Raw genomic sequence first — 27,314 nt, 5'->3', positions numbered from 1 at the left:
TAGTTGCTTGTCAATGTGGCAATCAGTGACAGAGTTGTTACTTTGATGCTTTGTGAATTGCAGGCAGAGATGTGTGGATAATGAAAAGTGCTCCTGTTGTGGCCCAGCCAATACCCAGTATTGATTCAGTATTGCCTCATTGCATTTACAGTCCCCAAGATTTAGAAATTAGGATGTCATTTTTTTGCCTTTTTGTTAAACCTGAAATTTATTTTTGGAGTTCTGGTTCCAAATCTTGCCAGGTCCTTATACGTGAAAATTTACCAGCTGAATTTACAACATTCTTTTTCATTTCCAGGCATGGTGGCTCTGTAGTTAGCACTGCTGCCTCACAGCGCCAGGGACCCGGGTTTGATTCCAGCTTCGGGTGACTGCGTGGAGTTTGCACGCTCTCCCAGTGTTTGTGTGGGTTTCCTCTGGGTGTTCCAGTTTCCTCCCAAGGTCCAAAAATGTGCAGGTTAGGTGAATTGGCCATGCTAAATTGACAATAATAGTGTGTAAGTGAAGTGTAAATTAGTAGGGGTAAATGTAGAGTAATAGGCTAGGGGAATGGGTTTGGGTGGGTTACTCTTTAGAGGGTTGGTGTGGACTTGTTGGGCCAAAGGGCCTGTTTCCACACTGTAGGGATTCTATGATTCAGCAATTCTTTGATTCATTTCATTTGTAAATGTTGATACTTCTCTACAATTATGTCCATTCATGTTCACAAATAATGCAAAATTTTAACAAACTATGAAGTCAAATTCAAAACATGTCCTAATTCACTTCTTTAATTACAGACTGAAGCAGAGCTTGCAAGAAATTTTCCTGGAAAGCGAGTGTCTAGTTCAAACAATACACCTATTCCTCGCCTGCCTTCCAACCCTTCAAGAGTAGATCGTTTAATTGTTGATCAGTTACGCGAACAAGCTCGGGTATGATTCATATTTGTGTTTTGTTTAATTTTTTAACACAATTTGTTCTTGTTATTTTTCCTGTTCTCTCAGGCCTTAACTTAGATGGAAATGGGCGAAACGTAGGCAAATGGAACTAATTCAGTTTAGGATAGCTGGTTGGCATGGACAAGTGGACCAAAGGGTGTACTTCCATGCTGTATGACTCTACCCAGTAAATCATTTATATACAATTTTATTTATTGTCTACTTGAAATACTGTTTATAAAGAATATTGGATATGTACTAAGCATTTGTTAATGTAAATTGCAATTTGAAAACATTTGGTTATTCCCAAACTAACTATTATTACTTATTGACTTTTCTTTCCTTGGCCACAAAATTAGAATTTTAAGAACAGATTTATTACTTGTACCAGTAAACACTAAGAATCATTAACATTTAATTTAAATTTTGGAAGCGGTTTGACTACTTTTCATGATCTCTCTGGACTATGCAAGAAAAAAGCTGGTATGATAGTAATGGTCAATTTAGGGATCTGCCAAGCCAAGAAATTGTAAATTGTGGTTGAATATACTCCTGTTGCTGTTGATGACCAAGGTGCATCATGATCTCTATTTTAAATCAAAGGGAATATTGGCATAGACAATAGGGTTGCTGTCTCATTAGAGAGACAGTTGTTGGTGGTTTAACCTGAGAGGCACCATACCGCAGGCAAGCAAGAGTAGTAATGAAGAATATTTTTTCATGGTAATTTAGCTGATGCAGGAATTGAACCCAAGCTGCTGGGTCAATGTGCATTACAAACCAGCCATCCAGCCAACTGGAATATATGACTTTGTCTTCACAAGGACAAGTGTGGTGGTCACTCCTGCTGATACTGTCATGAATAGATGTATCTGACAGGTGAAAGTGAGGACTGCAGATGCTGAAGATTGAGTTGAGAGTGTGGTACTGGAAAAGCACAGCACGTCAGGCAGCATTTGAGGAGCAGGAATATCGACGTTTCTGGCAAAAGCCCTTCATCAGGAGATGTATCTGACAGGCAAGGTGGTAAGGATGAGATCAAGTATATTTTTCTCTCTTTGTTAGTTCCTTCACTGCCTCTTACCTACTAGACTAGGTATATATGTCCTTTAGCACTCGGTCAGTAGTGGAGTCACTCATGGTGAAGGACATTGAAGAACCTGGCCCAAAGTACATTTGCTACCCTTAGTGCTTCCTTCAAGTGTTGTTTAATCTGGTGGAGTTCTGAATTCATTAATGGAGATGTGATCAGGAAGTTTCCTTACCATGTTTGACCTGATGCCATAAGACTTCATGTTCAACAACAATGTTGATGAACCCCAGCACAACTCACTCTGACACCATTTTTGGAAAGTTTATCCTATTAATGGAATAGCACACATCTGGTGATGGTCATTCTGGCATCTGGGACAATGTCAATGGGGTAGTGTCATATTCCGTGAATATGACTATCAGGTTTTTGCTTGAGCAGTCTCTGAGATGACTCTCCCAATTTTGGCACAAGTCTAGATGCTGGTAAGGAGGACTTTGCAAAGTCAATGTTGTTGTTTCTTGTGCCTCAATGTGTGAATGACATGCCTCCGACCACTTCTAGGAAGTTTGCTTAAACAGATGATCTGGCCCTTGCTACTCAATCAACTCACAGCAGTTCCTTGTCCCAGGACTTCGAGGTGACAGAGTGATCGTTAACTACTGGCATCACCATCCAAATTCAACTGAGACCACAGTCACTTCTTTACACCTCAGCAACTAACTGTGAACTTCCGTTATCTCCCAGCACATCAGACAGGAATGACCCATATCCCAGGTACCTTGGAGTCCGCTTGAATTTGCAAAACGGTCATAGAAAAGACCAAGATCAGAATAAACATTGTCTGGAAACTAAAGCATCTCCATTCTGGGTACTGCTAGCCATACTTCTTTTTGTCTGCTGTTCAGAATATGCTCCCCTCTTTGGTCAGAGGGCAACCACAAAAATACTCAAATTTCTTTTCACTGGAGAGTAGGAGATTAAGGGGCGACCTTAGAGGCTTATAAACTCATGAGGGGTATAGATAAGATGAATGGTAGATATCTTTTCTTGAGGGTGTGGGATTTCAAGACTAGGGGGACATATTTTTAAAAGATTTTAAACAGTCATAAGGGGCAATTTTTTTTTAGTCGTTCATGTGTGGAAGGAATTTCCAGAGGAAGTGGCGAATGTGAGTACAGTTACAATGCTAAAAGATATTTGGATAATTAATTACATGAATTAGAAATGTTTGGAGGGATATGGGCCAAGGGTAAGCAGGTAGGACTTGTTTAATTTGGGATTACAGTCAGCATGGACTGGTTGGACTGAAGTGTCTGTTTCTTGCTGTATGACAATATGACTATCTCCATTGGTATCCCTGATGAACCTCACCATACACTGAAATGAATGCCTGTACAATAGCTCCCAGTCCTACTTAATATCTCAGCACTTGATGTACAACAGATGACAAAAATGCTGAGTTTGACCTCACTGAAGCTAATTCCATGAAAACCTACAGAACATACCAACCATATACCTCTGATCGTGAAAACCTTTCTGGAGTTCTTTGAAAGCTTTGAAATATGCAGATTTTGCAAAAAAAAAAGGTCAAATCATCTGAAGAAGCAGAATTATGCCGTTTAGCCCCCCAAGCCTAACCTATAATTCTCTACGTTAGGAGAAGCTATGACTCTTCAGAGCAGAAGAGACTGAGGGGGGATTTTATAGAAATGTATAAGATCATGAGAGGCATGGATAGGGTGAGTGCACTCAGTCTTTTTCCCAGGGTTGGGGAATCGAGGACAAGGGGGCATCAGTTTAAGGTTAGAGGGGAAAGAATAAAAGGAAATGTGCAGGGCTACTGTTTTACATAGAGGGTAGAATGCATATGGAATGAGCTGCTAGTGGAAGTGATTAAGGTGGGTTAATTAACAACATTTAAAAGGCATTTGGACAAATACATGGATAGGAAAGGTTAGAAGGATATGGGCCAAGTACAGGGAAATGGGGTTAGCATGGATGGACGTTTTGGTTGGCATGAACCAGTTTGGGCTAAAGGGCCTGTGTCCGTGCTGTTGGACTCTATAACTCTAAGTTCATGCCTGATCTGATATATACCTTTTTTTCCCTAGCCACCTCATTTAGGCCTCAAGTCGATGATTTCATCATCTGTCTACCTCCTCTTTAAATATTTGAAGTGACCTAGCTCCATAATTTTTTGAGGTAGGGAATTCTAAACAATCACAATCCTCTGAGAGAAGAAATTCCTTTGCATCTCAGTTTTAAATGAATGCCTCCTTATTCTTTAACTCTGTCCCCTAATTTGAAATTCCCGCACTAGTGGATACATGTTAACATTTACCCTATCAGCTCCCTCAGAATCTTTCTCCTTCTAATGAAAAAGGCTGAACCTGTTTTCTCAGTAAGTCAGTCCCTTAATCCTAGTAATCAGCCTAGTGAATCTCTTTTGAACTGCCTCCAATTGCAGTATCTCTTTTCTTAAATACATAACCTCACCAACACCCTGTACATTTGTAACAAGACTTTGCTATTTTTAAACTTGAACGCCATAGTATTGATGGTTAAAATTCTATTTGTCGTCTTAATTACTTGATGAGTGATTTGACTGTAGATCCTGTGGGATTTGGCCTCCCTGAGCTAACAGGATTTGCATTCCCCTTGCAAGGACATCTTGTTCATAAAAGGAATTAAAGGACAGCTTATCATGAAACTGATTTTACCCAGATTAAACTTTTTATTACATTGTGAATTAATGTGGCTGACAAAAATTTGGATTGAAGAATTCGCCTAACAGCGTACGGTACTGTAAGTTGGCTGTCTGAACTGCACATCCGTAAATCTGCAAGAAAAGGTGGTTGACTATAAATCAAATATCCATTGATGGCTCACAGCACTTCATGAACATTACATATCCACATAGCCTACATGAAGTTGCTCCAATGGTAGGCCAATGCAATTCTTAGAGGAGAAAGTGAGGTCTGCAGATGCTGGAGATCAGAGATGGAAATGTGTTGCTGGAAAAGCGCAGCAGGTCAGGCAGCATCTAGGGAACAGGAGAATCGACGTTTCGGGCATTAGCCCTTCTTCAGGAATGAGGAAAGTTGGTCCAGCAGGCTAAGATAAAAGATAGGGAGGAAGGACTTGGGGGAGGGGCGTCGGAAATGTGATAGGTGGAAAGAGGTCAAGGTGAGGGTGATAGGTCAGACTGGGGTGGGGGCGGAGAGGTCGGGAAGAAGATTGCAGGTTAGGAAGGCGGTGCTGAATTTGATGGATTTGACTGAGACATACTGGGGGGAGGGGAAATGAGGAAACTGGTGAAATCCGAGTTCATCCCTTGTGGTTGGAGGGTTCCTAGGCGGAAGATGAGGCATTCTTCCTCCAACCGTCGTTTCGCTGTGGTCTGACGATGGAGGAGTCCAAAGACCTGCATATCCTTGGTGGAGTGGGAGGGGGAATTGAAATGTTGAGCTACAGGGTGGTTGGGTTGGTTGGTCCGGGTGTCCCAGAACACCTCTGGGACACCCGGACCAACCAACCCAACCACCCTGTAGCTCAACATTTCAATTCCCCCTCCCACTCCACCAAGGATATGCAGGTCTTTGGACTCCTCCATCGTCAGACCACAGCGAAACGACGGTTGGAGGAAGAACACCTCATCTTCCGCCGAGGAACCCTCCAACCACAAGGGATGAACTCGGATTTCACCAGTTTCCTCATTTCCCCTCCCCCCAGCCTGTCTCAGTCAAATCCATCAAATTCAGCACCGCCTTCCTAACCTGCAATCTTCTTCCCGACCTCTCCGCCCCCACCCCAGTCTGACCTATCACCCTCACCTTGACCTCTTTCCACCTATCACATTTCCGACGCCCCTCCCCCAAGTCCCTCCTCCCTATCTTTTATCTTAGCCTGCTGGACCAACTTTCCTCATTCCTGAAGAAGGGCTAATGCCCGAAACGTCGATTCTCCTGTTCCCTAGATGCTGCCTGACCTGCTGCGCTTTTCCAGCAACACATTTCCATCAATGCAATTCTTAGCAATAACTTCTGGTTTCAGAAGTTGCTGCCACACAAAGACTTTGGAGGTCCATGCAGAAGAGAAAAATATCAGTGGGGCTGTAACTGAACTACTAGATCGAAATTGAAATTACGAATCTCACATATAGCTAACATAGTATTGGTGCCTTTCAGCATGGAAGAGAATGGGGATTTTTGTCTCCAAAAATACTATGTAGTGGTTATTCTTGGACAGATGTATCTGCTAGGTACATTCATGAGGACGAAGCCAGGTAAACTTTTACCCCTTTTTGATTCTCACATCACCCTCTACTTGAGCAGTCTGAGGTATTGCCTCTAGTTATCATCCCTTCAACAGATGTCAACTCAATACTAGAGTGTCAGCCTTGGTTTTTACGGGAATTGAACCCATAACCTTCTGACTGTGACTATCAATTGAGCCATGATTGAGTTTGGTAAGCAGATTCATGGCAGAGATTATATTTTACCATTTTGTTTTTGTAAATTGGAGATGTACGAGAAACTTCATGGGGAAGTACTTACCATTATACTGCTTAGCACTGTTAAATTTGAAAATTTAATGTTCACTAAGAATGGAAGCATTTCTGACTATCGTTTTAATTGTATGGCAGGTCTTGACCTTGTTTGGCAAAATGGAACGTCTTCAAAGTTCTCCCATTCATGCTAATATATCTTCAACTCTCAATTGTCATTTGGAAGCCATTCATGTCACGCAAGCACGTCGTAAAGATGAAATAATTAATGCTACAAATCGTCAGAGGCAGGGAGCGCCTCGCTACAATGATGACAAGGGTAAGCAGTTCTTCACAATGTATTAGCTTCTGGTGTAGATGGTCACACAAAAGAGAATTGAATTTGCTATTGTTAAAATATTATTGTCTTTGTATGGGAAGTTGAACATAGTACATTACTATCATTCCAACTGATAAATCCTATGAGACTGTACCCCTTTCGTAAATATTAGTCTCACTGTTCTGCCTCTCTCAACCTTAATCAAATACAAAACCAAGGTATCCTTTGGTTACTTATAAAGCACTGAAAAATGAACAGATTAGACCATAAGACCATAAGACATAGGAGTGGAAGTAAGGCCATTCGGCCCATCGAGTCCACTCCGCCATTCAATCATGGCTGATGCGCATTTCAGCTCCACTTACCAGCGTTCTCCCCGTAGCCCTTAATTCCTCTAGACAACAAGAATCTATCAATCTCGGCCTTGAAGACATTTAGCGTCCCGGCTTCCACTGCACTCCGTGGCAATGAATTCCACAGGCCCACCACTCTCTGGCTGAAAAAATGTCTCCGCATTTCTGTTCTGAAATGACCCCCTCTAATTCTAAGGCTGTGTCCACGGGTCCTAGCCTCCTCGTTTAACTGAAACAATTTCCTAGCATCCACCTTTTCCAAGCCATGTATTATTTTGTACGTCTCTATTAAGTCTCCCCTTAATCTTCTAAACTCCAACGAATACAATCCCAGTATCCTCAGCCGTTCCTCATATGTTAGACCTGTCATTCCAGGGATCATCCGTGTGAATCTCCGCTGGACACGTTCCAGTGCCAGTATGTCCTTCCTGAGGTGTGGGGACCAAAACTGGACACAGTACTCCAAATGGGGCCTAACCAGAGCTTTATAAAGTCTTAGTAGTACATCTCTGCTTTTATATTCCAACCCTCTTGAGATAAGAGACAACATTGCATTCGCTTTCTTAATCACGGACTCAACCTGCATGTTTACCTTTAGAGAATCCTCGACTAGCACTCCCAGATCCCTTTGTGCTTTGGCTTTATTAATTTTCTCCCTAGTCTGTAATAAAAATACAAAAAAAATTCTGTTCTGGATGAAACTTGATGCTTGTTAAAGAGCTTATAAATAATAGATCACAAAGTTTTCAAAATATGCTGTACTAAATAATTGCCATTTGACTGTGCTGACTGATTCCTGTCTTGTTCTCTATCATTTGGTTGCTGTAATACATAAACTAATCTTTTTCCAGAATCACTCCACATCAATACCTCTCAATATCTATGATAATCGCTTTGTGTTTTGTTTCACAGATGTGTTGGCTTTGGCAGCTGCCATAAAGGATTTGACTATTTCAACACGTAAGGCCCGTACTGCTCTCTGGTGTGCGTTGCAGATGATCTTGCCAAAATGTTTCCTGGGGACTGTAGTCAAGCAAGTTGAAATTGAAAAGGCATTAAAACAACTTGGTCAGGGGAGTGCTACTGTCAAAAATGATGACAAGAGACTTGCTGAAGAGAAAATTGTGGAAAAGTCTGAATCTGACCTTGCTGGACATGCATCAATAAAAATGGAAATTGATTGTAAGAGAGAAGTGTGTTGAAAAAGCAACAGCTTAAATGCAACTGCGTTCTATTCTGTGAGTTCTGCTATGGAATATGTCAAACTGTGGATGAAGTGTTTAAAGCACTGTTGCGTATCTGTTTGCGTTGTATGAACTTCTAGGATTAATGATGAGCCACGTTTTTTTAAAAAAAAAGCTTGCCGAAATTTGAAATTAACCTTGTAATCTAAATGGTAAGGGCAAGTTGATTACCTGAGAAGAGAGGAGGAATGATGTGGAACAATGTTATTTGGTTATCAGTTTTTGAAAACAATGAAATTTGATCTTAGTACAAGTGTGAAATTTTGATCACCATTTCTATAAGATCCTGACACTACATTTGTGCTGTAAGAAGTAATTTCAGCTGCATCAGGATATTGACAAACTTATTTCTATTTGAAACTGGCTTTGGTATGTGTTAATATCACTAGATAGTAACCAGGCTGTTCAGGAGATTGCATCACATCTTATGCAGAAGAGGGGAGAAACCAAATAATTGTTTTTTTTTAGTACTGAAACAAGATTTTGAATTTTTGTGAATGAAGTAATTATTAGTGAAGAATGAACCACTGTGGCACTACTAAGGGAGTAGAGTACTGTTGCAGTTTTATGTAGCACCCATTTCGACCTGATTTTGACATGTTGGAGAACTGTCGAGAACTACAGTCGTTTGCCTTTTTAGTTTCTAAATTGCAATATAATTTCTATTGCGTTGAGTTTATTCAAAAAGCCAATCAATGAAGCAAGTTCTTTTCTTTTATGCTTTGTGGTTATGTAGAATATTTCTTAATTAAATTTTAAATTATGAAATATTATTGAAAACTAAAATGTTCCATTCTGAGGAATATTAATAAATGTCATTAAACCTGTTTAACTGGGGATTAATACAATAAGATCAACTAACACTGAACTGGTTTAAAAATAAGTAATGGTGCTAAAATCAACTAGAAGTGAACAATTGCATTATTTAATAGGTTATTTTCATATTCTACTGACATTCTGTGTGTAATTACAGAATTTGTTAGAATCTCTTGTCTTTCTTTGAACTAGTGTGCCGTGGTCAGATTCTAAATTTAGTTTAGGTACTGGGACTTTGGAACAGTACTGTCCACTTTCCAAAGTATTGTGATACCAATAAGGTTTGAGAAAATTTAAAAAAACAGAATTGGAATTGGATCATTTTTAAATTAAAAGTAACTACATAGATAATTGGGAATTTGATTACTTTATCTCTCAAATTTTCTTCAACTTTGTAGTCACACGACTAAATTAGATTGTAATGGCAACTGAAACATTCATAACCAAAAACAGGGCTATTTTTAAAAAAAATGTATTTACCTATCCAATGAGTTAACAAGATTTTCATAACTCACAGGTTAGGAAATTGTAGAGTTATGAGATATATTACTTAACAATTCTATTTGATATTATTTGTTAAAGAAATGTACTGTTATGTGCCTGTGCATTGAAGAACAATTAGCTAGTAATGTTAAGCACTTAAAAACAGTCATCCAATTCGTAACATGATGAGATATTTTAGTTATAGGTTTCTTTTTTTCAGATGAGCAAAATGAAAGAATTGCACATGCAATGAGATCCCCGGCAATTAAACATGCACCAGTAACTTTTAATTTGGTTTCACTTCACAAACTGATCCATTCTTCAAATTGAACTCCAGAAAGGGAAGGGGAGTTATAAAGAATGATATTTTTATGTAATTTGTCTGATTGCAGTTAATAGCCTATGAAACAAATTGGTGCTATAATACAGCAAACTAATAATAACATTTTGCTGGAACCCATATTCTCCAAAAATGTAACATATTTCATTTTGAAACTTTGTTATTTTATAGCATTACTGCTATCTTCCCAAAGTAATGATGCACGATAATTTATGGTACAATGGGCATTTGTGGTCCATTGTACCTTGTACATGTGCATTTGAACATTTACAGTGAGGTCTGGTGGGTTACTTCACTAATTATGGACCTATTATAATCAAACCCAAACCAGTATTCACACACTCATCTGCAGAAGCGGTCATTAGGTAGCATTAACTTTGTTCTATGTATTTTTATTCTTTCTCACTTCATTGGAGATACTGGGATTTTTTTTTTAAAACATGCCACACAGTTGTAGAACTATCCCATTATAGTAAGCACCCAATTTTCAATTTTCTTTCAAACCTACATCAGTTTTTCACTGTTAAATTAAAAAATTGACTCAGCATCAATCCTGAAATGTTCTGATTTCTTTGGCTAACTACTATATTACGTGCATTTGCCAACTAATAAAATGTTTGAAGCACATTGTAGAATTTAACTGCACTGATAAGCACTGCCTCAACTAAGTTTTTCAGTTGGGGGAGAGGGTTTGTTGTTTTCAAGTAACAGGGAGTTGGCTCCCATTAAAGCTGATAATTTCCATGCTGAATATGTTGCATTATATTTTAATTTACTTTATACTATTTTCGAGGAAGGGAAGAAAACAAAAATAGCTAGATTTTCTAATCTCTAATTTTCTAATAGTGATGCCAGTTGGGTTCAGACAAAAGAATTTAAACTTCAAGATACAAATTAAATTTTCAGCAAAAAAATGTTTCTTTCAGGTTATAAATATGAATCCTTTCTAAGGAAAATAATAGCATGTTAACTACAAATGAAAATTCAGTCGCATCTTGACTGACAATTGTTCCTTTAAATTTGTTGGTTTTAGTAGGGTGCATTGCTCAGTTCTGGAATCTGTAGACCAGTATTTTTTTCATGAGTTTATATTTTTAAAAAATTCAAGTTGACTGGTTAGAAAAAAAGATTTCATGAAGCTTAAATACACATGTTAAACCACAGTGGGGGGAAACAAGACTCTTTTGTATGCATCATCCGTTCCATGACCCATATCTCCTAAATGGTGAAAACAATTAGGCAAATTGAAATCTTAGCAGTAATGCTGGTGACCTTTCACCATCAATGAGAAGCCTTTTCCAGTGTGTTTTCTGGATTTTACTGAAGCATTCCTTCAGAATTGCTGTTGAAAGTAAAACAAATTTGTGGTTAATTAAGAAGGTGACTTTTTTTGCTGTATTGTCATTATTTTGTAGTGTACTTATGCAGAAATTATTATTTTAAACATAGCCAGTCAATTAATTTTATAAAATTAAGTCAAAAGGCATCGAAATGATTAATTTTTGTTAAAACCAAAAAAAATCTATGGTTAATGTGGGAGGAAGGATTTTCTGTTTGGCCCTCGGCAAAATTGTCAGTGTTGTTTATAAATTTGCTGTCACAAGTAGCATACAAATTAAATTTTTCTTAGCCTTTTCACAAATTTTTATTTTTAAAAATTCTAGTGATACTGATATTTAGTCTATTTGATAATAGTCTTTTATGCAAGTTTTGTCTTTTTTTTAAATGGGAGTTAAAGCAACCCACCCAAAATATACATGTTCAATAAATCATATTTTGTCTCATCATGCAAATTAGTATAAATACTAAATTAATCTCTTAGTGAAATGTTGATATAAGAGGTAACTGGACTGTACTTTTGAAACTCACATTTGAAACTCATTCTTCCAATCTAAAAACCTATGTTTTTCTCCTGAATTGTTGTATAATCTATTCAAAAAACAAAATACTTTTTGTTACCTGGTTGGCTAAGGCTGTTGAATTAGGAAACAAGTGACAGCTTGAAGTTACCTATTTTGAGAATCTAGGAACAGAACTGGGTGCAAATCTAGGAACAAAGGTTTTACTTGCTCATTTGAAAAACATCCACCAGAATCCTGTTGGGTTGTTAATTAAAATTGAGAGGTAATTATAAATTATAATTATGAACTGCTCAACTGAGGAAATGTAATCCAACTTGTTTAGTGTGGTATTTAACATAGTGCAATCTTTGTAATGTAGTCATCATCACTGCATCACAGAATTAAAAGACTGAATGAATGCATATGAGTGCTACATAACGTGGATAATCTCATTTTAAACTATAATTTGTGTAAAATGTTTAAGAAAGAAAAAGAACTGTTACTCAGGATTAGTTCTTCAAATTACTAACCCTCTATGGTGGGGAAATAATAAATGTTGTACTTTGATTTAGAAAGCACTTAATGAAGACAAATTGATTTTTTTTGTAGTTATCAGTTTGAGGGATTATAATTTTTAAAGCATTCCATATTTATTTTAATATTGATTCAATCTTAATTTAAATTCAGATTTAGTATCTAATGTACTGTATTAATGGGATTATTCTTGCCAAACCTTCCTAATTAGATTAACTGTTTACTCAGGAAATATATATTTAATATTTAGTTTTTTGGGTTGTATGTGCAAAGTATTTTTCACAAATTTAACTGTGTACAATACTAGGTTACCAAAGCTATTTTTGTTTAACTGATTTATTTCCAGAATTTTGGAACCATTTAGGGACTGGAGACATTCTATTACATAGAGCTAGTCATATGCTAGTTTTCATACTTGGGCTTAGACAATCAGAAGTCTTGCGTCTTAAAGCATTGTGAATGTAGAGAAGATTTGAGATATTTATAGGACTATTAACATAGGTCAAAATTGTTTATTCATTCATATTACACTAAACTCTTTTGTCAATTTAATGCTTTTAATAAAAATGACCATGTGATCTCATTTTTGAAAAATGGTATTATAAACTAGGTAGTATTCATAGTTTATATTTGGAGAGATTGGCTCAGGGAGAAATCCCTTTGGGACTATTCTATGAGATTTGATTTAAAGGCAAAGTAGTAGCACCCACTGAAATTACATTAGTTCTGCGTATGCATAAAATTATTAAAAGGCAACATTGAGAGTCTTTGGGTTTAATTATCTTAAGATCTATGGTTAATACAAACCAACAATCAATTTTTAATTATTTTGATTCATTCATGGGATGTAGGCATCACTGACTGGGCTAACATTTATTGCCCATCCTATATTTGTCAGTTCTTAGAGACAATTAAGAGCCACCCACATTGCTGTGGGTCTGGAATCTCCTCTTCAAATTGAAACAAATGAAGAAATGGCAGTCTGAATAACTTTCCAAATTTGACCCTGTGTTTCATTTTACATATTTTTAAAAGATTCTTTTAAATGGAATATATGTTCCTAATCTCTAAACTTAATTTCCTAGGCATTCCGTAAATGCAAATTGTTGAGTGTTGACATAAGTATTACTTCCCTTTAAATGTTCAGTTAAACCACCAAATTGATTTTGTTTAAAAGTCAGATTTCATGTGTTCCTTATGAAAATGTAAAATATTTACTAGGTACTAGAGGAACCTCAATTATCCGAATGATACAGTATTTTGTTCGGATAATCGAATGCCAGCTAACACTGTTTAGCGTAGCATCAGGACCTTGCGATATTCTCCGGATAATCTGAAATTCGGATAATTGAGGTTCCTCTGTACATCAAAAACATTACCCTGACCAACAACTCCACCCACAATCATGGGTTTTCAAGCACAGAAGTAGAAACTTTATATCCCCTAATCTTTAATGAATGCTTGTAGTCACAACATTATATCCTGAAGATGACTGTGTAGTTATATTTATCAATTAATTCAGACATTAAAACCAGTACTACAGAGCACTATTTTGCATTCTGAATTACCTAATTATTTTTATCAAGGCATATATTTTACTGTTGGCTGTCAATATTTTGGAATTCAAAGAGAGAGAGTTTCCTTTTAGAAAGTGAATTTTAAAATTCAGCAATTAAATTTGTTGAAACATTCCAGGTACATTCATCTCTGGAAAAGAATGATGATACAGTTAATCTTTATAGTTATTATAGCCCACAGACAATTTTAACGACCAATATTTCTGAATTTATAAAGGTTGTGGTTTTCAGTCAAAATCCACAGAGATCAGTGCTGCCTTTTATAACCTAGATTGCAACATGCCTTTGTATAATAGGTTTACAATTCTCATTTTTGGTATAAATTTTATGGAACTAGTTTGCTACAGATTTTAATAAAGCATTAAAACCGTACACATTGAAATGTACGGCAATGTGACCTACATAAAGAAGGGAACAAAAGATGATTTGCTTGTGCATTTTTGAAAATCTTAGATTTTGTTTACACAAATTTATTTTTGTAGCCATACTGGATTGTGCTCTAGTAATGAATGTATTGGGCATTGTAGATTCTTCTTTGGGTTACATACGTTAATTTGTACTCACGGTGTGTGTAATCTTTCTAAATCATTTTGTGCATTTTAAAAATGGTAATGTGCCTTTTACTGATGTTTTATTTTAAATGGTAAAAAGCTGTATTTATGTTGGATTCAGCAGCTTTATAATTAAACTTGTTACTACTGATGTTTAAAATATTGTTAGTTTCTGCTAGCTGTTCACAAAATTAATTATATAAGATGTGACAATGTATAGCTAACAGTGCAGCATGCTAATTTTCTTAAATGTATTTGTATTAGTGTGGTTCAGTAAAAGGCATGAGGCACTTGCTTAATGGTACTATTGTGAAATCAATCAACCTTCACTGGTATTTAATGGCATGGAATGTAATTTATGCAATAATCTAAACTATCTTCATCAAATGAAGAGTATGTTATCCATTATGTTAGTATGTTCTATCCTGGATCAGTGTGAAATTTGCTAACAACTTAATAGGTTTTAGGTGCTAGAATGTTATGGAACACTTATTTTCCCCTTTCTTACTATGTTAATTTAACAAATAAGGGGTTTGCCCACAATACCTCTGCCCTTGGTTGAAAATTTAAGCATTGTGGTACTTCAATATTTCCAAGTTTTTAAAATGTTTAATCATGTCTTTTGCCTTGATCACCATTGTTAGATTTAATACAATATACAGGAAGTTTGGTTTGCCTAAGGAAAGATATTGACATGATTGCCCCACAAGAACACCTAATTTATATTCAGGGGAGATTTAATTATTGTAGTCTGTTAGCTTTGAGTTAACAAAGGGAAAAAATTTCTAAAGCCAAATAATTTGAGCTCTGAATAATTTAATCTTTTCATTGCACTTTCCATGCTCAATGTGGTTTTTAACCAATGCAACTAACTGTTTATTTTCAATAGCATTTGTGCTTTATCCAGAGACTAACTGGAACTGAGCATGTTTCTAAGTCACTGGATTTCTACAGTATCTTTATGATTTGTCTATAATAGGAATTCCAATGTTTTCTTAAGGTAGAAGTGTTCAGATGCTTGAGACCAGTGTGCAATTGCAGACTTCTCCTGTGAGAGTGAGGTGTTAGAAAAGATGGTCACGATATTATCAACTTTGAGGATAACAATGTTCACTAAAAGATGCTCTCATCATATACTTGGAAGAAAATAACCTGTGTTGCTGCTGCTGCATAAATGTTATGGGAAAAATATTTTAGTTCCTATTGTTAGAATCATGTGGTTAGGTTGCTCTGTTCTGGAAGGTGTACAAGATGTCGTTTGATCTATAAATTCAGTATAGGACAAGGACTGAAACTTGATCACAGAGGAGAAGTCTGCAGTGCATGTATGTGGACCAATCATAACATTCTGTTAACGCTGTTTAATTATAAATATACTGTCTTTGTGAATCACTTAAACAATATTTTGTTACAAATGTTGCTGAATTCCGTCTTGCTAACAATCAAATTTTTGTTTATCGCAGACATAGCTTTCAAGTGCTGAATTATTTTAAAAGTTGCAGTTTATATTTAACTGGGGTGTGTAGCAGCATTGGAGCTCTGTTTTAAAAACAGTTTGAACATTAGCTCATTTACTGCGAAGAAATAAAGTTTAAATTAGTTTGATGTTAACCTTTGACTGTTCTTATTCTTGGGTATGGAACTTATGAGTGGAATTTTGTGCCCTTGAGTGATATGCAATGGTGAGAAATGATAGAAAATACAAAACTCTGAAAAAAATCCATAATCTCTATTAAGAAAACATTTTCTGACATTCCCCTCAAGGTTTAAACAGCAACTTTAGAATCACCGAGTGATGGCTGTCTTATTCCCAAGTATTTGTAATTCATTAGCAGCCCAACTTGCCTGTTTGCAGCTTACAATTCTGTCCTTCAAGAAAATACAAGGTTTTAATTCCTGAAATTCAAAATGGTAACCTTGCGACAGCAGCTCCTATTTGCTTTTGTTCAACTCAATTCTGTATTCATCACCGCATCCCAGCATGTTCCATATACTCAAAGATGTGTAGATTAGGTGAATTGGCCAAGCTAAATTGTCCATCATGTGCAAGCTAGGTGGATTAGTCATGGGAAATGTAAGTTAGGGTAGAGGGATGGATCTGGGTGGGATGCTCTTTAGAGGGTTGGTGCAGACTCTGGCTGAATGGCCGCCTTCCACATTGTGGGGAGTCTATGATTCTCCATACTTCTAGTTCCCTCGCAGCGAACTGAGACTAACTTTGCTTTCTGTTCCATATCCTCAGTGTAGGCAGTTAAACAGCACAATTGTGAAAGACGGTTCCTGGAATGCAGCATTTGAGATGTTTAAATATTAGATTCCTGACACTATGGAAACAGGCCCTTCAGCCCAACAAGTCCATACCCACCCTCCAAAGAGTAACCCACTCAGACCCATTCCCCTACTCTATATTTAACCCTGACTAAAGCATCTAACACTATGGGCAATTTATCATGGCCAATTGACCAGACCTGCACATCTTTGGATTGTAGAAGGAAACTGAAGCACCCAGAGGAAACCCATGCAGACACGACAAGAATCAAACCCAGGTCCTTGGCGCTGTGAGGCAGCAGTGCTGCCCCATGCTGTTCCCAGTGGCACAAACATTGCAATGCCCAGGCAGTGGTGAGCACTTCTGCCTTTCCATGAGACAGGTTTCATAGAGGCAAGTTGCATAATTCTAATTAAGGATTCACCGTGATGCACTAATTTCCATAGGAACAGGTGTCAGTGCCCCCCACTGGAGAATGATAAGATTCTGATCTGCAGTGGGTATTGGGAAGAGAGTAGTGGTGACTAAGAGACTTTAGGATGGGATGTAGCTAATGCCAAGTAAGCTGTGTGACCTGGTTAGACATGACTGGGGCAAGACGTGGGGCTGGCTGTGCTAGGATGTGTTAACCATAATGACAAATACCTTGAGCCTGTTTTGTCCTGGATGATGTCAAACTTCCTGAGTGTTTTTGGAGCTGCACTCAGCCTGGCGAGCTGTGCCTTGCAAAAATGAACAGACTTTGGGAAGTCAGTGAGTTACTCGCTATAGGATTTCTAACTTCTGACCTGCTCTTGTAGCCAATATTTATATGGCTGACTAGCAACTGAACTGGACTAATGACAACCTCCAGGGATGTTGATTGTGTGAAATTCAATGATGGTAAGGCCATTGAGTGTCAAGAGTTGATGGTTGCGTTGTCCCTTGTTGGAGACTATTATTGCCTAGTATTAGTATGGCATGAATGTTAACTTGTCATTTTTCAGAGTTGATGTTTTGGGACTGATGAAGCATCGACTCTCCTCCTCGGATGCTGCCTGTGCTTTATCCAGTGCCAAACTTTATCGACTCTGACTCTCTAGCATCTGCAATCCTCTAAAATCTCCTACTTGCCACTTTTCAGCCTAAACCTGGATATTGTCCAGGTCTTGTTGCATTTGGACATGGACTAAGGTGCCATGAATGGTGCTAAACATTGTTCAATAACTTGTGAACATTGCCACTGGATCTTGTGATGGAGGGAATATTGTTGATTAAGCATCTGAAGGGTGTTGATACTATCCTAAGGATGTCTGGAGTTGAGATGACTGACCTGAACAATAACAACCAATCCACTTTGTTCCAGGTATTTCAACCAACAAATAGTTTTCTCCTTGATTCCCCTTGGCTTTGGTTTGCTAGGACTCCTTTACACCACACTTGGTCAAGTGGGTCCTTGATGTCAAGGACAGTCCCTTACTGTGCTTACCACAAAAATACATGGCCCATTCTCACTAGTATCCTTACAGATAAGGAAGGACACCACTTCGACTGGAACAACACATCCATCCTAGGACAAGCCAAACAGAGACATGCATGAGAATTCCTAGAATCATGGCATTCAAACTGGAACTCTACAATAAACACATTGACTTGGATCCCATTTACCACCCCTTGAGAAAAAGAACAGGAAATTATGTCACCAACCCAAGGAAACCTAAACACAAATAGAAAGCTGGCCATATCACCAAGTACTTCATGCAGAGGCTCACTGATGATGTTACCTAGTATGGTGACGAAAAGTCAAACAAACCTTGTAGCTCTGCGAGCAAACCTATATCCTGAGTCTCTTCCCATCTTTGGAATTAAGTTCTTCTGGCCATGTTTGAGTCAAAGTTGTAATGAGATCAGGGTGGATAAAGTGTGGAGCTGGAAAAAGCACAACAGGTTAAGCAGCATTGGGGTGGAGGGTGCTGAGCAATCCTGGTGGGACTCAAACTTGTCTTTGGTCTCTGGTCTTTGTGCCAAATATGTCCAAGAAAAGTGCTGAGAATACCACCAGGATTTCTTCAGTCAAGTGGAAAACTTGCCTTTAAAATCTAGACTAATGTCAAGGAAGACTGTATGATAGCCACCGTACTATATGCAATCTATCTATAAGTGGTCACTGATCACATCGAAGTTCAATAGCCTCTCCTGTGAGTATTACATGTCCCCTACATTTAAAGTTGTCATCCCCATCTGAACCATAAACATCACACTTCACAGGCATGATTGACAGTTTGCAGATGATGTGCCTTTAAGAGAGATTTGTTCTGTGTTGTTTCTTTTGCAAAGAGGTTTTGCCACTGTGGTTCCAGAATGTCAGCTTCAGAAGCAGTGGGTTAACAGCATTGAGATCCCTGAGTTTTTAAATTAGTCAAAAGAAGCATGGTGGAGTCAGGCTCACAGACCAGTGGTTTTGTTTTGCCTCCAGTTGGGGTTTAGAGTTGTCTGTTGAACCTAATTGAGGTAGATCACTTGTTCTCTCTCTGATGGTCCATAACAAACTGGGAACTCTTGGTGGGATCAATATCTCTAATTCCAAGTTAGGTTTAGGCTTAATGTACTTAAAGAAGATGAGTGCAAGTGTTGGTGTTCTCTTTTCGGGCATTGCATTTGATTTGTTTAAATAGTCTCTAATGTGAATATACTCAAATGGCATTTTGATAGGGAAGGCAAGTACAAAGAGAATGTGGTACTTGAACAGCTCCATGTGAAGATCCAAATCCAGATGATTCTGAATTTTATATCCCTCAAGTTAAATTGGACAAGGAAAGTCAAAAATTGGGATAAACTATTATGTTACCTTCCAGAAGAAATTAAAAATAACTTGGAAGTTATTACAAGGGAAAGCGATGGCCTAGTGGTATAATTGCTAGACTATTAATCCAGAGACCTAGGTATGTTCAGGGAACACAGTTTTGTATGCTGCCACGACAGATATTGGAATTTGAATTCAATTTAAAAAAATTGAAATTAAGAATCAACTGATGACCATGAAATCATTGTTGAATGTTGAAAACAAAACCTGTCTGGTTCATTAATGTCCTTCAGGGAAGGAAATCTGGCCTAGCCTACATGTGACTCTAGACCCACAGTAATATGGTTAACTCTCAATTGCCCTCTGAAATGGCCTAGCAAGCCATTCAGGTGTACTAATTGCTACAAAGTCTCAAGAGAAATGAAACTGGATGGATCACCTGGCATTCACCTGGGCAGTGGAAAAGACAATAGCAGAAATAGACCTTCCGACCCTGCAAAGTTCTCCTCGCTAACATTTGGGGGCTCGTGCCAAAATTGGGAGAGCTGTCTCACAGACAAGTCAAACAATAGCCTGACATAGTCATACTTCAGAATCATACCTTATAGACAATGTCCCAGACACCGCCTTCACCATCCCTGGATAAGTCCTGACTCACCAGCAGGACGGACCCAGCAGAGGTGGCGGCACAGTGGTATACAATTGTGAGAGTTGCTCTGGAAGTCCTCAATATTGACTGGACCCCATGAAGTCTCACAGCTTCAGGTTAAATATGGGTAAGGAAACCTCCTGCTGATTACTATGTATCGTCCTCCCTCAACTGAAGAATTGGTACTCCTCTATGTTGAACAACACTTGGAGGAAGCACTGAGGCATCTCTGGGTGGGGGATTTCAACTTTCACCACCAACAGTTGCTCGGCAGCAGTACGACTGATTGAGCTTGTTGGGTCCTAAAGGACATAGCTGCTAGATTGGGTCTGTGGCAGGTGATGATGGAACCAGCAAGATGAAAAAACAAACTTGACCTCATCATTAAAAATATACCAGCTGCAAATGCATCTGTCCATGACAGTATCAGTAATAGCCACCACTGCACAGTCCTTGTGGAGATGAAAATCCAATCTTCACATTGAGAAATAACCTCCTTCGTGTTGTGTGGCACTATCACTGTGCTAAATGAGACAGACTTTGACAGATCTTACAACTCAAGATTGGGTGTCCATGGGTGCTGTGGGCATCAAAAGCAGCAGAATTGGAGTCCAGCACAATCTATAACCTCAAGGCCTGGCATATCCCCCACCCAACCATTGCCATCAAGATAGGGGATCAATCCTGCTTCAATGGAGAGTGTAGGAGGGCACGCCAGAAGATGAGGTGTTAACCTGCTGAAACTACCAAACAGGACTAATTGTATCCCAAACAATATGAGCAGAAAGTGATAGACAGAGCTAATTGATACGAGAGAAAGTGAGGACGGCAGATGCTGGAGATTAGAGTTTAGAGTGCAGTGCTTAAAGCACGGCAGGTCAGACAGCATCCGAGGAGCAGGAAAATCAACATTTTGGGCATAGGCCCTTCATTAAGAATAAGGCTTGTGGGCTGAAGAGCTGATAGATAAATGGGAGGGGTGTGGGGCTGAGAGGAAGGTCACTGGGAATGCAATAGGTACCTGAGACATGCAGTGGGAAAGAGACTCACAGATCCTTGTAGAAAGAGGAAGAGAACTTCAAGGTGGGCATCCTTGGAAGAGGCTTGGCAGTAGCGTTGAAATCTACTCGGAAAAAGTGAGGACTGCAGATGCTGGACATCAAAGTCACCCAACCAATGGATCAAATCTAAGCTCTGCATTCCTACCACATCCAATCATGCATTGTGGTGGATGATTAACCAATTCACTGGAAGAGGAGACTCCACAAATATCTCATTCCTTAATGATGGAAAAGCCCAGCACATCAGTACAAAAGATAAGGCTGAAGCTTTTGCAGCAATCTTCAGCCAGAAGTGCTGACTGGATGATCCATCTTGGCCTCCTCCAGTGGTCCCCAGCCATACAGATACCAGTCTTCATCCATTTTGATTCAGTCCACATGACATCAAGAAATGGTTGGAGGCACTGGATACTGCAAAGGCTACGGGCTCTGACAACATTCCAGCAGTAGTATTGAAGATTTGTGCTCCAGAACTTGCCACTCCTCTAGCCAAGCTGTTCCAATACAGTTTCAACACTGGCATCTACCCGATAATGTGGAAAACTGCCCAAGTATGTCCTATACATAAAAAGCAGGACAATCTAACCCTGCCAATTACCACCCCATCAGTCTACTGGTGACCATCAGTAGAGTGATGGAAAGTGTAATCAACTGTGCTACCAAGCAGCACCTGCTCAGTAATAACTCAGTGATACCCAGTTTGGGTTCTGCCAGGGCCACTCAGCTCCTGACCTTATTATTGCCTTGGTTCAAACATGGACAAAAGAGCTGAATTCCAGAGGTGAGGTGAGAGTGATAGCCCTTGACATCAAGGCTGTTTTGACCTACTGTGGCATCAAGGAGCCCTAGCAAAACTGTAATCGATGGGTATCGGGGGAAAAACTCTCCAGTGGTTAGAGTCATACCTGACACATAGGAAGATGGTCGTGACTGTTGAACGTCAGTCATCTCAGCTCCAGGACATCTCTGCAGGAATTCCTCAGAGGAGTGTCCTAGGCCCAACCATCTTTAGCTGCTTCATCTTACCTTCCCTGCTTCATAAGGTCAGAGATGGGAATGTTTGCTGACAATTGCACAATGTTCAGCACCATTTGCAACTCCTCAGACGCTGAAGCAGCCCATGTCCAAATGCGACAAGATCTGGACAATATCCAGGCTTGGGCTGACAAGTGGCAAGTAATATTCCCATCACACAAATGCCAGGCTATGACCATCACCAATAAGAGACAATCTAACCACCGCTCCTTGACATTCAGTGGTGTTACCATCACTGAATCCCCCCCTAACAACATTCTGGAATTTATCATTGATTAGAAACTCAACTGGAACACAGTGGCTACATTGATTAGAAACTCAACTAAACACAGTGGCTACAATACAAGTCAGGGGCTAGGAGTGAGAGGGTAAAGATCCAGTGGTCGTGGTCCACTTGGTACCAATAATATAAATAAAACTAGGGCAGAGGTTCTGCTGAAGGAGTATGAACAGCTGAGAGCTAAATTAAAAAGCTGGACCAAAAAGGTAACAGTCATTGGATTACTACCTGAGCCACAAGGTGATTGGCACAGAGTCAATAAGATGTTCAAGGTAAATGCATAGCTGAAAGATTCACGTGGGAGAAATGGGTTTGAATTCATGGGACATTAGCACCTGTTCTGATGGGACAGTCTTCATCTGAACCATGCTGGGACTAGAGTCCTAGTGAATTGCATAGGTAAGGCTGTAGACAGCTTCAAACTAAATTGGGGGAAGGTTCAGTTATAGGGGAAATTAGAAAACCCGAATTAAAGGAGGAGGTAAGAGTGCAGAACTCAGGAGAAGTTATTAAAGTCTCCAGCACAGACACAAATAGGACAGAGTGTTTGGAAAAGGTTAACTATCAAACTTAAAGCACACTGGACAAAGGAATGACAACGAGAAGAGGGATGGTTAATGCAGGACTGAAGGTGTTATATCTGAATGCACGCAGTATAAAGAATAAGGTAAATGAGTTTGTGCCGCAGATCAAAATTCCTGAAGAAGGGCTTATGCCTGAAACGTTGATTCTCCTGTTCCTTTGATGCTGCCTGACCTGCTGCGCTTTTCCAGCAACACATTTTTAAGCTCTGATCTCCAGTATCTGCAGTCCTCACTTTCTCCCGCAGATCAAAATTGGCAGGAATAACGTGATGGCTATCACGGAGACGTGACTGCAACAGGATTAGGATTGAGAGCTGATTATTTAAGGATATACAGATGGTGTAGAATCTGTGTGGGTAGAATTGAGGGACCGCAAAGGTAAAAAAACACATAGTTGGAGTTCTGTACAGGCCTTCAAACAGTAGTCAGGAACTGGGGTGCAAGATACACCAAGAGATAGAAAAAAATGTGTTGGAAAGTCAAAATTAGAGTGATCATGGGGGATTTCAAAATACAGGTGGACTGGGAGAATCAGGTTGGTAGTAGATTGCAAGAAAAATAATTTGTGGAATGTTTACGAGATGGCTTTTTGGAGCAGCTTATGGTGGAGCTCATTAGGGAACAGGCAATGCTGGATTTAGTTTTATGCAATGAGGCAGACTTGATATGGGAGCTTAAGATGAAGGAACTCTAAGGAGGCAGTGATCATTTTAGGATTGAATTTACTCTGCAATTTGAGAGGGACAAGATAGAATCCGGGGTAATGGTATTACAGCTGATTAAAGGCAACTATAGAGGCATGAGGGAGAAGCTGTTTAGAATTGACTGGGAGAAGAGCCTAGCTGGAAAGACTGTGGAACAGCAATGGCAGGAGTTTCTGGGGTAATTCAGGAGAGATTCATCCTGAGGTAAAAGAAGCATGTTACAGGGAGGATGAAGCAACCATGGCTGACTAGGGAAGTCAGGGATAACATTAAAAACAAAAGAGAAACAGATAATGTGGCAAAGGGCAGTGGGAAACCAGAGGATTGGGAAGCTTATAAAGGCCAACAGAGAACTACAAAAAAGAAATAAGGAGGGAGAAGATTAAATATGAGGGTAAGCTAGCCAGTAATATAAAGGAAGACTGTAAGAGTTTCTTTAGATATATAAAGGGCAAAAGAGAGGCAAAAGTGGATGTTGGACCACTGGAAAATGACGCTGGAGAGATGGTAGTGGCAAACAAGGAAATGGCTGAGGAACTGAATAATTACTTTGCATCAGTCTTCATGATGGAAGACATGAGTAATATCCCATAAATTCAAGAAAGTGATGGGATAGAGCTGAATATGGTGGCAATCACTGAATGGTCTGAAGGTGGATAAATCACCTGGACTAGGTGGACTACACCCCAGAGTTTTAAGGCATTTAGCTGAAGAGATAGTGGAGGCATTAGTGGTGATCTTTCATAAATTGCTTGAATCAGGTAGGGTCCCAGAGGACTGGAAAAGCACTTACGTGACATCCCTGTTTAAAAAGGGAGTAAGGCAAAAGATGGAAAATTACAGACCAATTAGCCTCACCTTGGTTTTGGCCAAGATACTGGAATCCATTGTGAAGGAAGAGATTTCTGAATACTTGGAAGTGTGTGTTAAAATAGGGCAAAGTCAGCATGGTTTCATCAAGGAGAGGTCATGTCTGACAAATCTGCTGGAATTCTTTGAGGAAGTAATGAGCAGGTTAGACCAAGTAAAGCCAATGGATGTTCTCTACCTGCTCTTTATGTACAGCCCTTTCTTGGATCCAGTACTAATCCTAATATACCTTGTTAGTCATGGCAGGGCCACCTGCCCCATTTTATTTTGTGCCAGACAGAAATGAACAACAGTTGCAAACTTAGAATAGTGCTGGAAAAGCCTGCAGGCCAGGCGGTGTCTGAGGAGCAGGAAAATTGACGTTTCGGGCAAAAGCCCTTCATCAATGTCGATTTTCCTGCTCCTTGGATGCTGCCTGACCTGCTGAGCTTTTCCAGTACTACTCTAACCTCCAGCATCTGCACTTTTGAACAGTTACGAACTATCTATATCCAGCTGTATCCTTTGACAATCCTCCTCAGTACCTGCAACTCTGCCAATTTTGGTGTAATCCGCAAACTTACTAATCAGACCACCTAAATTTTATTCCAGATCATTTATATACATAACAAACAACAAAGGTCCCAGCACTGACCCCTGCAGAACACCACTAGTTAATGAACTACATTCCGAAAAGCACCCTTCCACCGCTACATTCTGTCTTTTATGACCCAGCCAGTTTTGTATCCATCTAGCAAGCTTACCCTGGGGATCCTATGAGACTCCACATTCTGTATCAGTCTGCCATGAGGAACCTTATTATGCTTTACTCCATGTAGGCAACATCCACTGCCCTTCCTTTATCAATCATTCTTGTCAGCTCCTCAAAAAAACTATTAACTTGTTGCGATATGATCTTCCCTCCATAAACCTATGCTACCTATCACTAACAAGTCCACTTGCTTCCAAATATGAATAAATCCCATCTCTCAGTTTCTTCTCCAACAGCTTCCCCACCACCGATGTCAGGCTCATTGGCGTGTAATTACCTGGATTATCTGTTTCTCTTCTTAAACAAAGGTACAACACTTGCTATTCTCTGGTCCTCTGGAACCTTGCTTAAGGCCCTAGCTATTTACTCTCTTGCCTCCTATAGTATCCTGGGATAGATCCCGTCTGGCCCTAGAGACTTGTCTACCTTAAAGTAGTTCAAGACCTGCCCGAGTATTCACACACCTTTCCCTAACTTCAGCATCCTTCACGTCCCTCTCTTTGGTGAATACCGATATAAAGTACTCATTAAAGATCTCACCCATTTCCTCTGGCTCTACGTGTAACCTTGCTCCTTAAGTGGACCTACTCTTTCCCTAGCTCCCCTCTTGCTCCTAACATATGTATAAAATGCCCTTTGATTCTCATTAATCCTGCTGGCCAAGGTAATTTCATAGCCCCTTTTAGCCCTAACTCCCCATTTGAGCTCCTTCCTACTTTTTCTATATTCTTCAAGGACATCATCTGTTTTTCTGTTGCCTAGATCCTAAGTATGTTTCCTTCTTTTTGACTTAGCTGATAATTTCCCCTCAAGGTTCCTGAATCCAACATTCCTGTCCTTCATTTTGATGGGAACATGCCTGTCCTACATTCTAATCAACTAGTTATTAAAAAAAACTCCCATGTCAGATGAGGATTTACCTTCAAGTAGCTACTTTCAATCCACATTCTTCAATTTTTGCCTAATTTGGTTATATTGCAAAATGTGTGTCTGAGACAATTGTGTATACTGACCATAAGTCTACAGATGACAAAGCCTTAACATTTTTGGAAAAATTTAAGAATAAAAATACCCAACTGTTTAGACAGAGTTCATTGTTACAGCTATTCTAACTGAAAATTATTTCTGTGGCAAAACGGGAAAACGTAATTGCTGATGCATTATCACAACTTTGATGAAGGAAGTCAGAGGTCTTCAGTGGAAGAAGAAATGGACTAAGATGGACTGTTGTGTTGAATGTTTGCATGGTTAGGTTTAGTGTATGTACATATGTAATGTAGAGTACTAATAGCGTGGGACTAAAGTTCTCAACTGCTAGATTGTTTCTTTCATTTTCCTTTCTCCTGAACTGGAACGGAGATGAGATACTGCTATATTAGAGCAGTTGATGATTAGTAGTTAAATAATATATTATTTTATTAAATATTTCAGCAGTTAAATTTATTCCAATTCTTTTTTGGTTGAATTTTGACTGTGTTGTAAGAATATAGCGGGTTTTGCTTATAGCCTAGTAGTGGACCAATCAAATCACATCTGGAACACAGCCTCTTACACTTGCCTTTAAAAAAACGAAAACTTTAGGATCTAGGCTATCTCCTTGCTATATTTTGAGGGCATTGTCCATAACGATGACAGTATCACTGCTCACTCTGCAGCCAACTTGCAAGACACTCTTAATTTCTTCAATTCTGCATATAGAAAATCAGCATTTCCTTGCAAGTTAACCTAGACCTGATCAATCAGAGGTCACCTATATATGTTGAAGGAGACATTTTGGAATGTATTGAGCACTTAGCATATTTTAGAGTCAT

The 27,314-nt window shown here is 39.1% G+C and overlaps 1 protein-coding gene across 2 annotated transcripts in view; it reads left to right on the top strand.

Annotated features, from left to right (window-relative positions):
- LOC122550144 (meiosis-specific coiled-coil domain-containing protein MEIOC-like) overlaps nucleotides 1-16,129 on the top strand; it is a 59,617-nt gene extending 43,488 nt beyond the window's left edge. Inside the window, exons 6-8 of one of the 2 annotated variants that reach the window (XM_043690791.2) lie at nucleotides 780-914; nucleotides 6,599-6,779; nucleotides 8,045-16,129. In XM_043690791.2, the coding sequence (XP_043546726.1) occupies nucleotides 780-914; nucleotides 6,599-6,779; nucleotides 8,045-8,334 (606 nt within the window). In that variant the 3' untranslated portion in view covers nucleotides 8,335-16,129. Of the gene's footprint in view, nucleotides 1-779; nucleotides 915-2,514; nucleotides 2,551-6,598; nucleotides 6,780-8,044 lie in introns of those variants that run through there. The other variant, XM_087987603.1, reaches the window with a different exon arrangement.
- The last annotated feature ends 11,185 nt before the right edge of the window (nucleotides 16,130-27,314 follow it).

Source organism: Chiloscyllium plagiosum, unplaced genomic scaffold (genome assembly GCF_037043375.1).
Source record: "Chiloscyllium plagiosum isolate Xiang-an unplaced genomic scaffold, Cpla_swu_hap1 HiC_scaffold_5, whole genome shotgun sequence".
Lineage (NCBI taxonomy): Eukaryota > Metazoa > Chordata > Chondrichthyes > Orectolobiformes > Hemiscylliidae > Chiloscyllium > Chiloscyllium plagiosum.
Note: the sequence above shows the minus strand (reverse complement) of the source record. Positions and strands in the feature narration are given on the sequence as shown.